The 12,599-nt window shown below is 53.2% G+C and overlaps 1 protein-coding gene across 2 annotated transcripts in view; it reads right to left on the bottom strand.

Annotated features, from left to right (window-relative positions):
• Positions 1–369: 369 nt before the first annotated feature.
• fam222ba (family with sequence similarity 222 member Ba) overlaps positions 370–12,599 on the bottom strand; it is a 28,622-nt gene continuing 16,392 nt past the window's right edge. For both annotated transcript variants that reach the window (XM_067257461.1, XM_067257463.1), the window contains exons 2-3: positions 9,789–9,916; positions 370–4,385 (exon numbers count right to left, since the gene is read on the bottom strand). In XM_067257461.1, the coding sequence (XP_067113562.1) occupies positions 2,644–4,385; positions 9,789–9,870 (1,824 nt within the window). In that variant the 5' untranslated portion in view covers positions 9,871–9,916 and the 3' untranslated portion in view covers positions 370–2,643. The remainder of the gene's footprint in view (positions 4,386–9,788; positions 9,917–12,599) is intronic.

Raw genomic sequence — 12,599 nt, 5'->3', positions numbered from 1 at the left:
TGCACCCTGCATTGCTCAAAATTCTTGATGGAGCGACGCTATACCCAGACAGTCCCTCCTACTGCGAGCCCTTTATAGAACACTCATTTCCATCACTGCTAGACGGCCCAAAGCCCACTGCAGCCAGCCTGTCCTGCAGACTTAATATCTTACCTTGTCTACTCTCCTGCATGCGTCTCACATTGGCTGGCTTGGAATTGCAGGATGAAAGCATCGCATGAAACGATAACTGATTATTTCCTACGTCGCTGTTCAAATCAGAGGTACTCTAGCTGAAACTCAAAGGACACGGTTCTGGGGAGGATTGTACAGTATTAATCTAGCACAACTGCTAGTCATGCAGATATAACAGCTTGAATCCAAATGTGAGGTTACAGTAGTACCTTATTTGATAGCCATTTGTTTGCAGGAAGGTAGTAAGTTCAAAGGTATGGAAAAGGAGTTAAAAGACAGGCAGCGACAATCAACAAAACTCCTAGCAAAGCATAAATTAGAACTTTATTTTATTATTACAATATTACAAAAAGAGTAGCACAACTCTCACACTCTCGCCTCATCTGTCAAAAAGCCACAGAGTGTCACGCCAAAGAAAGGCTGGTGGACCTTCTTCCATTTCACAGCAATAGTACAAGAAATAAAGAGGGGGAAAAAAGAACAAAAGATTTAAATAACAAGCAAATCAAGTATTATAAATAGTCACAATGCAAACTGAAGCTTTGAAACTGAAGAAAAAAAAAAGTGTTGTTACAGCCCAGTAACTAGACAAAGCTTTAAAATAGAATTACAAAATATTATTCCATTTCCTGTTTTCATAATAAAGTATCACTAAGGAATTGCTTTTTTCTTTTTCTTCTATCAAACAAAACTTCATTAAAATAAAGTCAATTATAACAAAAAGAGAAATTGCTGTTCCTCAGTATTCTTGCAATACTCACTCTCATTATCATCATTTTGGGTTCATTATAACCATGCTTGTTTTCAAAAGGAAAGTCCAAGGACCGAATACTTAAGGCTTTTTAAGGGCTGTCAGAGAAGGAGGCAAACAGGGTGTGGGTTTCAGTGTGTTCCCCCACGCATACATCTGCTAACACACACACATATATTCTGATACACACACGCACGCACGTTAACCCACATCAGCAGGCAACATTCATCCACAATCATTACACTTTAAAGTTACAGTAGTATAGTAGGTAAGCCAGTGTACAATAAAATAAACAATGCATTTGCTGTTTCACTTTAACTTAAACATCCTTTTGTATACCTCCAAGTGATCTTGCAAGTGATCAATTTGGTCTTTTCAAGCACACTTCAAATCAGAATCAGTAGCAACTACACCTAACTTGAGCTACCTCAATGATTTCAACAAACTCTGATTTGGTTCATAGTTAGTTTCTAAATGACATTAGTAACAACTCCTTTCCCACTGCAGTAGCAAGTTTAGTCTTGTGAACTAGTCCACCCCCCCCCCTTCAACAAACACCTGCAAAACACAACATCTCATTTCAACAATTCAAGTAATAGTTTTCGGGTTCAGAAGAGAAAAAAAAAGGAAAATTAAACCAGCACAAAATGGCACATCTTTAAAAATCAGTTTGTCCTCAAAGATTCGACTTTGGCCATCTAAGGCTTCAGATTGAACCCATTTAATTTCTTTGTACCCCCGTCCCCACCACACTGAAAAAAAATAAAATAAAAAAAATAACGGATTTCACAATCATGCTGCCAAAGTCATTGGCATTGGTGAAAAAGACATGGGTTTGTAACAGTCACCTGAATTCATTGCAGCATTGTGAGCAAGAGAGCGTCTGGCCCAGTCTGCCCTTCAGGTTCCTGCAGGATCTAGATGTCTCTACTCTGTACAAACAACCTGATTAGACACTTCAGAGACAGCGAGGAATCAATCTTTAACAGTGACCTGATTCAGAAACAGTCCTATTTCACAAATAAATAATAACATTTCAAAAGAAAAACAGCTTCTTTGTACATGTGCATACAGCAAGCCTGCCCATAAGTACTTTGTAGCGTCCAGTGACTGACAGGTTTGCACTGAAGAAATAATTACCTTTCGTAAGCTGCGACATCAAGGGGAAAGTGTATTATATTCTTGTATTTAAACTCGGCATCACTTTGAGTTTCACATGTAAACACAAAGAGGGAATTAGTCGCGTGTCTGACAAAAGTAGTCTGAGCAGAGGAATCCCGACATGAATCTGTAAGAACATCAAGATCCTCAAAAGAAGTTCTGTGAAGAGTCAGATTTCCTTCATCGTCTGCAGGAGACATCTTTCGTGTGTAAAAAGAAAACTTTAAGGACAGTCAAAAATAACTCAGGATCCTTCAGATCCAGGCACACTGATAGACAGGTGGGATTGGGAGAGAGGTCTGGGAATGACGACAATCACATACATAAAAAAAAGTTCCCTAAAGTGCCTGGTAAAAGCACTCGTTTACAAAATCAATTGATCACTTGCAAGATTGACTACAAAAAAAAACAAAAAAACACTTCTCTTTATTAAATATATTCATTTGTCCTCTTTAAACGTTGGCGTCCATTTACTTAATTGATTCATTTCATGTTTTTACCTCTCAAGACTGAAAGAAGGTTGTTTTGATAACTGCTGTGTAGACAAGGGCCTAAGCTTATCTGTACCCCGGGTGCTGGACGTGAGAAGGTCGACCATCTCCGGCCTCCGGGCCCACCCGGTTCATGGGAGGCCTGTGCATCTTGCCCATCAGCCCCAGATTCTGATCTCGGAAGCAGGGCGTCTGGAAGTCCCCGCCCAAATAATCTGCCGTTTGCATCAGATTAGTCTGTCCGGAGGAGCCCGTCCCCGGCCTGTAATGGCCTCCCCCCCCGGGGGGGGCACAGTCTAGGGTGGCGGCCCCCCCTGGGTTGCCCCCGTGGAATGGCATGGCCAGGTCCTGGGACCCGGAGCTGTCGCTGTTGGGCGTGGGCAGGATGCTGCTGTTCCAGACGTGGGGCTGAAAGTAGTGGCCGTTGGTGTAGTGGGCCATGGGGCCGGGCATGCCGTTGTTGTTGTTGACGGGGGGCGACGGGGTGGGCTTCTCCAGGGGGGGCTTCAGGGCGTAAGGCTGGCCCACGCACAGCTCCGGAGGGTAGCCCAGGCCCTTGCAGGGGAAGCCGGGGTCCCTCGGGGGATGCTTGCAGGGGTGGCCCCCGCCGTCCTGCATGTGTTGGAGCTGAGCCAGCTGGTGCTGATTCCAAGAGCGCATTTGTTGCTGCTGTTGGTGGTTGTGTTGGTGTTGTTGATGTTGTTGTTGTTGTTGTTGTTGTTGTTGTTGTTGTTGTTGATGATGATGATGCTGTTGCTGTTGTTGATGATGATGATGATGTTGTTGTTGTAACTGCTGTTGGTGGTGCTGCTGCTGCTTGATATCATTGTGATAGACAGGCATGCGGTTCATGGCGGCCATGTTGGGCGGGGGGTGGCCCACAGGGGCTGCGGCGTTGTCTGCGGGGCCCATGACGCAGTTGTGGGGGGGCAGGCCGGGACCGTTGGGGCCACTGCTGTGCATGGACACCCTGGAGCTGGCGTTGATGAGCAGGTTCCGGCTGATGGGGCTGGGGTTGGCGATCTGCCCCTCGCACATGGACGTGGCACTGGCCCCCTGGGCCCGCGCCTGGCAGAACTGGTTGATCTGGTGCACGATGGTGCTCAGGTCAGCCTGCCGGCCCTGGTGCAGGCCGGCCGCCATGGATAGAGGAATGGTTGAGGTAGAGACGGTCACGTTGGGGGGCGCGTCGCCATCCGGCAGCTTCCTGCCCCCCTGCAGGCCTGGAGGGGGCTGCGGATGGTGCTGCTGCTGGAGCTGGAGGGCGGGGGGCTGGGGGTGGGCCAGGGCAGGGGCGTGGGCGGACATAGTCTGGGGTCGCGGGTGCTGGGATAAGGGGGGTGGGTGTCTGAGGCCCTGGCCTTGCGCTTGGCCCTGAAGAGTTTGTAGAGTCTGGGGGTGGGGGGGCAGGCTCTGCGGGGGCCGGGGGCCCCCCGGGGGGTGGTGGAGGGTTAAAGTGCTGGCCGAGGAGGTTGCGTAGGGTCCCGCGGGGGGGTTCATGATCACCTCGGAGTGCAGGCGGACCCGGCTGCCGTCAAAGTCCTTGAGGATGCCCTTGACGAGGGGCGCCTTGACGACGGCCAGGAGGCCGGCCTTGACGCTGGCCTGAGAGGGGGGGTAGGGGCTGTAGCGCTGGCCTGAGGTATCCAGCCCGTTGACCGTGCGCCGCACGTGGTTCCTCTGGGGGACCTTGACGCTGTTGGGGAAGATCTTGATGGTCAGGGGGTTGTTGGCGACCTTCTTAGCATAGGCATCCAATTCTGCAGGGGTCGGATACTGAGCGGATCTCATCCTCTGTGTAGTGTCCCCTGGAGAGACAGACGGACAGACAGATGCAAGCGAAGGATAGAGGGGGGGGGGGGGCAGGGAAGAGGGGGAGGACAGGAGGGAGAGATGAGACAATGAGAAAAGCAAAACGAAAGAGAAAACGTGTTAACGCCGGTCAAATACTCCCAAAAGAAATTGTTCTGCTTTCCTCCCCCCCCCCCCCCTCCCTGTAAAAAGAGCAGATGTATTGGTAATTGAACCTCGTTTGACAGGAATCTGACTCTCACCCCCCCCCCCTCAGTGCTTCACCCACACGGGAGATGAACGTAGCCGCGCTCACGCCTCAAAGAGGACGGAGGCGGTTCCGATCTCTGCCGGGAACGCCGCCAAGGAAAACAGCGAGGGTCGCTGTCGCGGGGGATGAGAGGCGCTGGGCCGTGTCGAATGCTGCCACATCACAGGCCGGACAAAGAGGAAGGAGAGAGGCATTTCTTGTCTCCTGGGGGAGGGGGGGGGGGGACAAACAGGCAAGTTTCTCTTCTCGGTGTGGGAGTTGAGAGAGCAGAGCTCCGTGACAGGCGTCACCTCACAGAGCAGCCTCCCCCTGATCTGTGGCAGGCGGCCCGGCCCAGCCCAGCCCGGCCCAGACGGCCCAGCCCAGACGGCCCAGCCCAGACGGCCCAGCCCCCTGATGGAGACACATCTGCCACAGCTGCTAAACACCTTGGCTATGTTTAACACTGCCTGGGTGACAATGTCTCTGTGTGTGAGACAGAACGTGCGCCAGCCTATTGAACAAAAATGTTGTGTTGTGTGTGACGTACCCACTCCCAGGTGTTGGTGTACCTTGTGTGTGTGTGTGACATACATCCACTGTCGGTACCACAGTGTTGCCGTGTTCTGCATCCGTCATCTGGGTTTAGACGCGCAGTGCTCAGACTCCCAGTGAGAGCCAGTGATGAGACACGAGGGGATGGTACATATAGCAGCTCTGATCTGAGAACAGGAGCAGCCCAGCAGGCTCTCCCCCCCAGGCAGGGCTCGGGGGCCCCGGGTGCCCCCCCCCCCCACACCCCCGGCCACCAGTCTGCCTGACCTACATACACACACACCCAGACTGAACCCACAGACAGCCACAAGACAGGATCCAACCCTGTCGTTGGAATATGAAGTTAAGTTAGCATGCCCTTCCGTCTGTTTGCTTTTCCTGCATCCAATAAAGGAAAAACGACAACCTCATGTTTTCATAAAAACCTTTATTTGATTTGGGGGACGCTGAGGGACTGTTGCTGTCGCTGTCTTTTATTAGGTGAGAACCTGAAATGTCAAGCCGGGTCTTTCTAGACTTGTTAAAACATTTGTAAAATGGGTTAGTGGCGGTGGCTGTGAACCAATTTTGTCCTGCAAGTCTCTCCTCATTCAGCAGACAGACTGGCTGTCGGTTGAGGCTGGGGTTGAGGCTGTGGTTGAGGCTGTGGTTGGGGCTGGGGTTGAGGCTGGGGCTGAGGCTGGGGCTGAGGCTGGGGTTGAGGCTGGGGTTGAGGCTGGGGTTGAGGCTGGGGCTGGGGTTGAGGCTGGGGCTGAGGCTGGGGCTGAGGCTGGGGCTGAGGCTGAGGCCAGGTTTGGGCTGGGAGGATTTGACACGGTGGCACCAGGAGTCACGCCAAGTGGCTGATTAATCCGCTGTCTTATTTGTGGGCAGGAAACAATGGGTGACAATGAGGGGGCTGGGTGGTGTGTGTGTGTGTGTGTGTGTGTGTGGGGGGGGAGACAGACAGACAGACAGAGCGGGGGCGGCTGTCCTGTCTTCGCGGCTCCACTCTGCTGATGGCAGCCTCATTAATGCAGGGGTCTGGTCCAGGGAGTTTGAGCTTGACACACTCCATCAATGCCCGCTCCCGTCTTCTCCCCAGCTGAGCGGCTGGGCGGCCAGAACACGGACAGACGGACAGACGGCAGCCCTGCGGAGGACGTTACCTCGGCTGCTCCCGTGACAGCCAAGACTAATGACCTCCGTCACTCGCCTGTCTCTCCTCCAATCACAGGGAGGCCGAACAAATAAAACGCCACACTTTCATTACCTACGCTCCCGAGTGTGTGTGTGTGTGTGTACTGTATGTGTGGGTTTAGAGGACATTGGGGTTGGCATGCAGCCTTCCTTGTAGTTGGCCAAGGCTCTTTTACAGTACACCGGTAAGAGGGTGTAGTAAGACAAGGTCAATCCTAATTACAAGATATTCGAATCAACGGAGAGAATGTTAAGGTTTGTTAAGTTAATCCTGCCGTCTGCAGCAAGCCTTCAAGGCAAATTCCCACTAAACAGACACAAAACTAGTGAACGAGTTCAGACTGCCAAAATAAGGAGATTGTTGAAGTTGACTTTAAACTAAGGAGAATGTGCATACACAACATTATTGGTGCATGGTTCTGGCAATCCATAAATGACCAGCTGCAGCTGAAATATGCAAAGGACCAACAACAATGCCTGAGGCGGAGCGGCGAATCAAAAGCTGCGGGGCGGCGCCTGGGCGTGGTCTACCGCGGGCCGACGCCGCGGCGACAGGGTGTGTTCTTCAGCGACAGCGTCACCGACCACAGCAAAGTCCAGACAGGACTGCTGCACACTGTGCCTGACGTCCTCCATTTTTGATCTAAATGGTGTGGCCTGGTGGGTCCAGGGACCTGGACAGGGAGCCCTGAGGATGAGGGAGGGAGGGAGGGGGGTTCACCAGGGAGGTCTGGGAGGTGCTGGTCCTCCAGATGAACGGATCACCAGGGCAGGGTCGGACCAGGCTGGCCCTTGCTTTAATGACCCAGCCGGGAGTCGCGAGAGAGATGCCCAGTGCTCCAGCACGACTACAAAGGTTCAGGCGGGCGCTAATGAGTCCTTATCATATTCCAACCACAGTTTGGAACTGAACGAGACTCAAACAGCAGGGGGCAGGAGCTCACGCTGCTGTTAATGACAATTTTCGCACAAGACCAGGAAATTGGATCAGACACTTCAGTGTCATACAGCAATGACAATTAAGTCCTCTCCCCCTCTCTCTCTCCCCCCCCCCCCCCCCTCTCTCTCTCACACTCTCACTCTCTGGAAGAGGGCCGGAAACAATCGTCGGGGCTTATGAAGCCGGCAAAGGAAAATGTAGGTTAGCCACGTTTCTTAGATGCCTGCCGTTAGCCCTCTCTGTATTGTTCCTCAGCTGTGCGACGGTTGATGAAGGGTCCCTGACCATTCACCACGCGTCTCTCCTTCAGACCTTTTCCTCGAGGGCTTTCAGACGCTGGCAGGACCGACAGCGGCAGAGTTTGGAGGACACGGGCCCGAGTAGCGACGCTCCTCCTCTTGTTTGCTTGCGCACTTGACCCGCTCCTTCGACAGCCCCGTACCCTACGCAGGCCCGTTACAAACACCTCTCTCCAGTGACAAGTCAAGAAGCACCCAAGGGCCTCTGCGAGCTTGTCGTTCCGAGCGAGCGAGCGCACGGACAGGCACTTTTTCCGAAAAACGCGCGCACGCACATTCGGGGGAAACCCCCCCGGGGGGCGGCAGTGAAAGAGGCAACACGGCTGCAATGAGGAGAAGGAAAAACTGCCAAGCAAGTGAGACCGAGTCTGACAAGGCACAGGCCAGCACATGAGGCTAGTGGCGTTGGCGGGGGGAAACACAAATTGGAGCTCGTGACGGCATCCACCCTCTAACCAGTCTCAGTGGGAATAAGTCAACCGTCATTTCATGTGACTGCTAGTCTCGAACACCGATGTCTCCCCCCCCCCACCTTATAAGATAACCACTTCTTTGACAGAGTCAAGCTGTCAGATGAGCTCGGAGGCCTAGCGAGAGATGAAGCCCCCCGAGGCCGTGGAGTGCTCGGCGCGCACGGACAGCTGGGAGGCTCACGAGCGCACGTCACCAGAGAGGGGGCCTCGCCGGTCCAATCCCAGCCTCGCCAGACAGGGCTTCAGCTGAGCACGAGAAGCCTTGTGGGACACGCGCCCGGAGCCTACACACACACACACCAACAGCTCAGCACTGCACACGTCCTGGGAGATGCTCCGCAGGGGCCTCGTGGCAGGAGCCAGAGGAGGAGGCAAGAGGACTCAATGTTTTTCTGTCGTTTCATTTTTTTTTTTTATTTTTTTACACCCCGCCCGGCCCAGGGGGGCCGTTTGACGAAGCAATCAACCCCATGATGTGATAACACCGGGGCCCTGGGTGCTCAGCATCCTCCCTTATCAATACTGAGAGGATGAAAGGAGCAGTAAAAAGAGAGAAGCAAAAAAGAAGAAAGAAAACGGCTGAGTGAAAAAAAAAAAAAAAAAAAAGGACAAGCAGAAACTCGTGGGGGGGGGGGGACCCCGTGGAGCGACGAGCAGCCTGCTCAATCAGACGAAACCGATAACACGCCATCTGACCGGACAGCCTGTCACAGGTCCACAGCCCCCTCCTCCCCCCCCACCCCCCGCTGTGACGTGTGCCGGAGGGCAGGGGACCCGGAGGAGCCGCCGGCCCCCGGTCACCGGCCTGCAACATGGCCGCCACGGCTGGCGCTTAGCGGGCTCCCCCGCGCCTGCCGTACTCCCGGGGCGACGCTGATTACAGTGATTCTGAAATTACGGTCTCGATGAGCCACGCCGACAGAGAGCGAGAGGGCGAGAGAGAGCGACAGAGAGAGCGAGAGAGAGCGAGAGAGAGAGCGCGCCAGGAGGAAAGAAAGCAGAAAAAAAGGGAAAAAGGGAGACGGTCTTGTAACAAAGAAATGGAAACCGTATCAAAAGCGGAGCTGAGATTCCTCCACTGAAGAAGAACCTTCTCTAGAACCCATCTGGCCTTCAAGGAAGGTAAAGGTGGGGGGGGGGAATAACAGCTGGACCAGGGCTGGGCCTTGGCTCTGGATAAACAACACGCGCGTGTCATCTAGGAGGAGCAGAATCAACCAGAGAGGACTTTGACTCGTCCTTCTGGGCCCAACCAGATGGGGATACACATGTATGATTCATGAGATGCCCATACGGCGCCTCGCGCTTTCCAGATCCACTGACCAATCAGCGAGTGCCATGCCCCTACCTGTTATTACAGCGAGCCCGTCGCAGAGGAACATCGGACACGGCGGTTCTAATAACCGCCTGTCCCCCACGGCGAGGTCTCTCATCGTCTTTTCCTTCGAGAGGGATCTACGGGGCAGGGGAGGGGGTGAATGGATCCCAATCCTCGACTGTAAATTCAGGAGGGTTCACTTCAACTGAGAGGGAGCTGTTGTATTCCAGCAGAACCTTCCCTTCCATGAGACTCTCTCCTGGTTTCTAGCACAGAGCTGTTACTCATAAAAGGGACTGGGGTTGTTTATCTGATGTGGGCTGAGAGGGATTCTAGCAGCCTGGTGTGTGTGTGTGTTGCGTGATGGTGTGTGTGTGTGTGCGCTGGATGATCGCGTGTCACTTACATTTCTGAAGTCCAGTGTTCATCTGCGTGTGGGGGAGAAGCTGGAGGGAGAGGTCACCTGGCCGCGGCAGACAGGCCAGCATTTCACACCGACACTAATGCAACATGGGACAGTCGCTCCTCCTCACACTGCAACAAGGAGAGAGAGAGAGAGAGATAGAGAAGAAGAAAAAAATAGAGAGGGAGGAAAGAGAGAGACAGAGAGATGGAGGAGAGAGAGAAGGAGAGAGGAGGAAAGAGAGAGATGGAGGAAAGAGAGAGAGAGAGAGACAGAGAGAGGTTAGAAGTCAGACATGACCGCAGGGCCACACATGCTACATGGAGATACAGAGCGGTGGCCAGAGCAGGCTAACACTTCTCTCCCTGTCCTCCCTCGAGGCTTCAGAGAGGGGTGGGACATTACCTTTCAATTACAAACCAATTCTCACCTGGAGCGCCAGGTAAGGTGACATTTTATGCGACTAACAACTTCAATTAAACATCAAACAGCCGAGGTAAAAAAAAAAAAAAAATACCGTAAAAAAATTTGCAGACCTAGCCAGAGGACCTGGCAGCTTTTAAATAACTCTCCCCCCCACCCTCACCCTCATCCCAACACCCATACAGTCTGGGAGGCCTTAAGGCTTATCTATGCTTCTGCGTTTTTCGAAAAACGGACACATGTGAACGCCCTCTTCTCCGAGGAACGCCCTCTACGAGCTCTCCGTCAGCCCTCGGAGAGCTCGACGTGCACCTCCTGAATTTTCTAACTATCCGTCGTGAGCGACGGAGAGCTACGGAGACCCCCTTGGCTGTGATTGGTCAGTATTAAGAATCGCTTGCGTCAGGGGGCGGGGTTGCCGGGATAAACAGGACGAACAGAATCCTTTGACCGCCATTGCTGTAAGTTTTCACAATTCATATTTCAGCTAAACAGTACATGTAAATCAGCATCTGAATTAAAATGTGACGAGAAATGGGCAGTGTAGTTGCTGAAAATGTGCGTATTTTATTGATGAAACAGCTAATTTGTAAATTTGCTCCGACTTCTCGATAACCTAGGTAAATAAACACTCCATGACGATTTACAAAAAAACGTTGCGCCACCTACTCTTCTGGCGGTGAATTGTTTTCAGCACCCACAGCCTACGGAGAACAGTCTATCCGTCCGTATCCGTGCGTATCCGTGCGCCCGCCCATCCGTAAACGGAGACGCAGAAGCATATTGCGGCCTTTACTGCCTGTGTAAGGCCTTGGCAGGGGACCCTGAATGACACCAGCTCACTCAGTGAGACACACTGGAGAGAGCAGTAGATGCATGGTAGTACCCTCCCAGATCGATACCAGGGCCTCACGCTACACACGCACCTGCCCTTTAAAAAAAAAACATAGTTCCTGTGTCGTAAGTGGCTGCCACTTTGAGCACTAACGTGCCGTAACAGTGTTAGACCTCGGCTCTGCTTCACTTGCTACTGTATTCAAAACGGCACAGATGCTTTGCTTAATCAGCACGGAGGGGGGGGGGAACAGCCAGGGAGCAAAGGAAGCCTACGGAGCGCGTGCTCCCCTCTTCCCTCTGCGTCCGTTGCCGCGGCGGAGGAGAGCGGCGGCGGACAAAACGGCGAGTACGGAAGAAGATGAGGGGAAAGAAAAAAGGGAAAAAAAGGCAATTACCCACAAACAACCTTGGCGCGGCCGTCTGCCACTGGGTGGCGGCTTAAAAGCATCTGTCCCCCGTCGGGGGGGGGGGGGGGGGGGGGGGGGGGGGGGGAGTGGGGGAGGGAGATGCCGGGAGATGAACTCACTTTAAAAACAGGAGCACAAAAAGGTCAGGAGGACAGCTCATTTAAATCCTCCGAGCGAGGGGAGGGGAGAAATAAAAAATAAATAACACAGCGTGCGTTAATGAAGCTGGCAGTTCCAGATACCTGAGAGCAGCGCACCCTGGGGGCCCAGGGGCTAGGGCTGGGGGGATCTGGGGCTGGATGGAGGGAGGGAGGGAGGGAGGAGAGGTGTGTGGGTGGGTGGGTGGCAGAGGTGCAGTCTAAAGACAGATCTGAGGGTGGTTTTTCTGCTGGTGTTTCTGGCTGGTGAGGGCTTGCTGCGTCACTTCTCTCTGACACCCCCCCTCCCGCCCTCATCAGCCCCTCTCACTCTCTCTCTCATCCCCCCCCCCAACCTCTCCTCTCCTCCTTGCTTGCTGGTTTACAGCCTGGACTGCCATATGGCAGCCTTCCCTGCCCTCAATTCAGCGTGTCACCATCCGTTACCTTTAATTGGCCTGATATGGTATTCTCCCCACCCGACCCTGGAAGGATTTCAGATAGGTAGAGCATTGACGTTCCCCTGCCATAACTCCGGCGCTTTCTATCATTTAACCGAGCGCTGGCACTGTTGCCAAGGATAGCGAGGATGTTTTCAAACTCCGATACAGTAAGTGCCGGTGCAGAGGTGTTCCGAGAGGCATAAACGAGCGATCGCCAAAATCGATTCCCTACAAATGAACTACACCGGCACACTACTGTACACAACACACACACACCCTACACAACCCCCTTCCTCCCCCCACCGAGCCCCGGAATGTCAGAAAACTGCGGAAAGCCCTGGCAAAAGGTCAGCCCATGTTAATGTCCCAGCTGACACTCTGCTCTCCAGCGTGCAGCGAGGAGAGGCAGGCAGACAGGCCTGACGTCTGCGGTGCTGCCAACAGAGCACCACACCCCCCCCCTACACACTCCCCCCCCCCCCGTCCCCGAATCCCCCGCCCTCCGCCACCCCTCGCAACTTCAAATATAACACCAGGCTCTTTCAACAAATGCAGTCTCTCTCTCTC

The sequence above is a fragment of the Osmerus mordax genome, chromosome 19 (assembly GCF_038355195.1).
Source record: "Osmerus mordax isolate fOsmMor3 chromosome 19, fOsmMor3.pri, whole genome shotgun sequence".
In the NCBI taxonomy this organism is placed as follows: domain Eukaryota; kingdom Metazoa; phylum Chordata; class Actinopteri; order Osmeriformes; family Osmeridae; genus Osmerus; species Osmerus mordax.
Note: the sequence above shows the minus strand (reverse complement) of the source record. Positions and strands in the feature narration are given on the sequence as shown.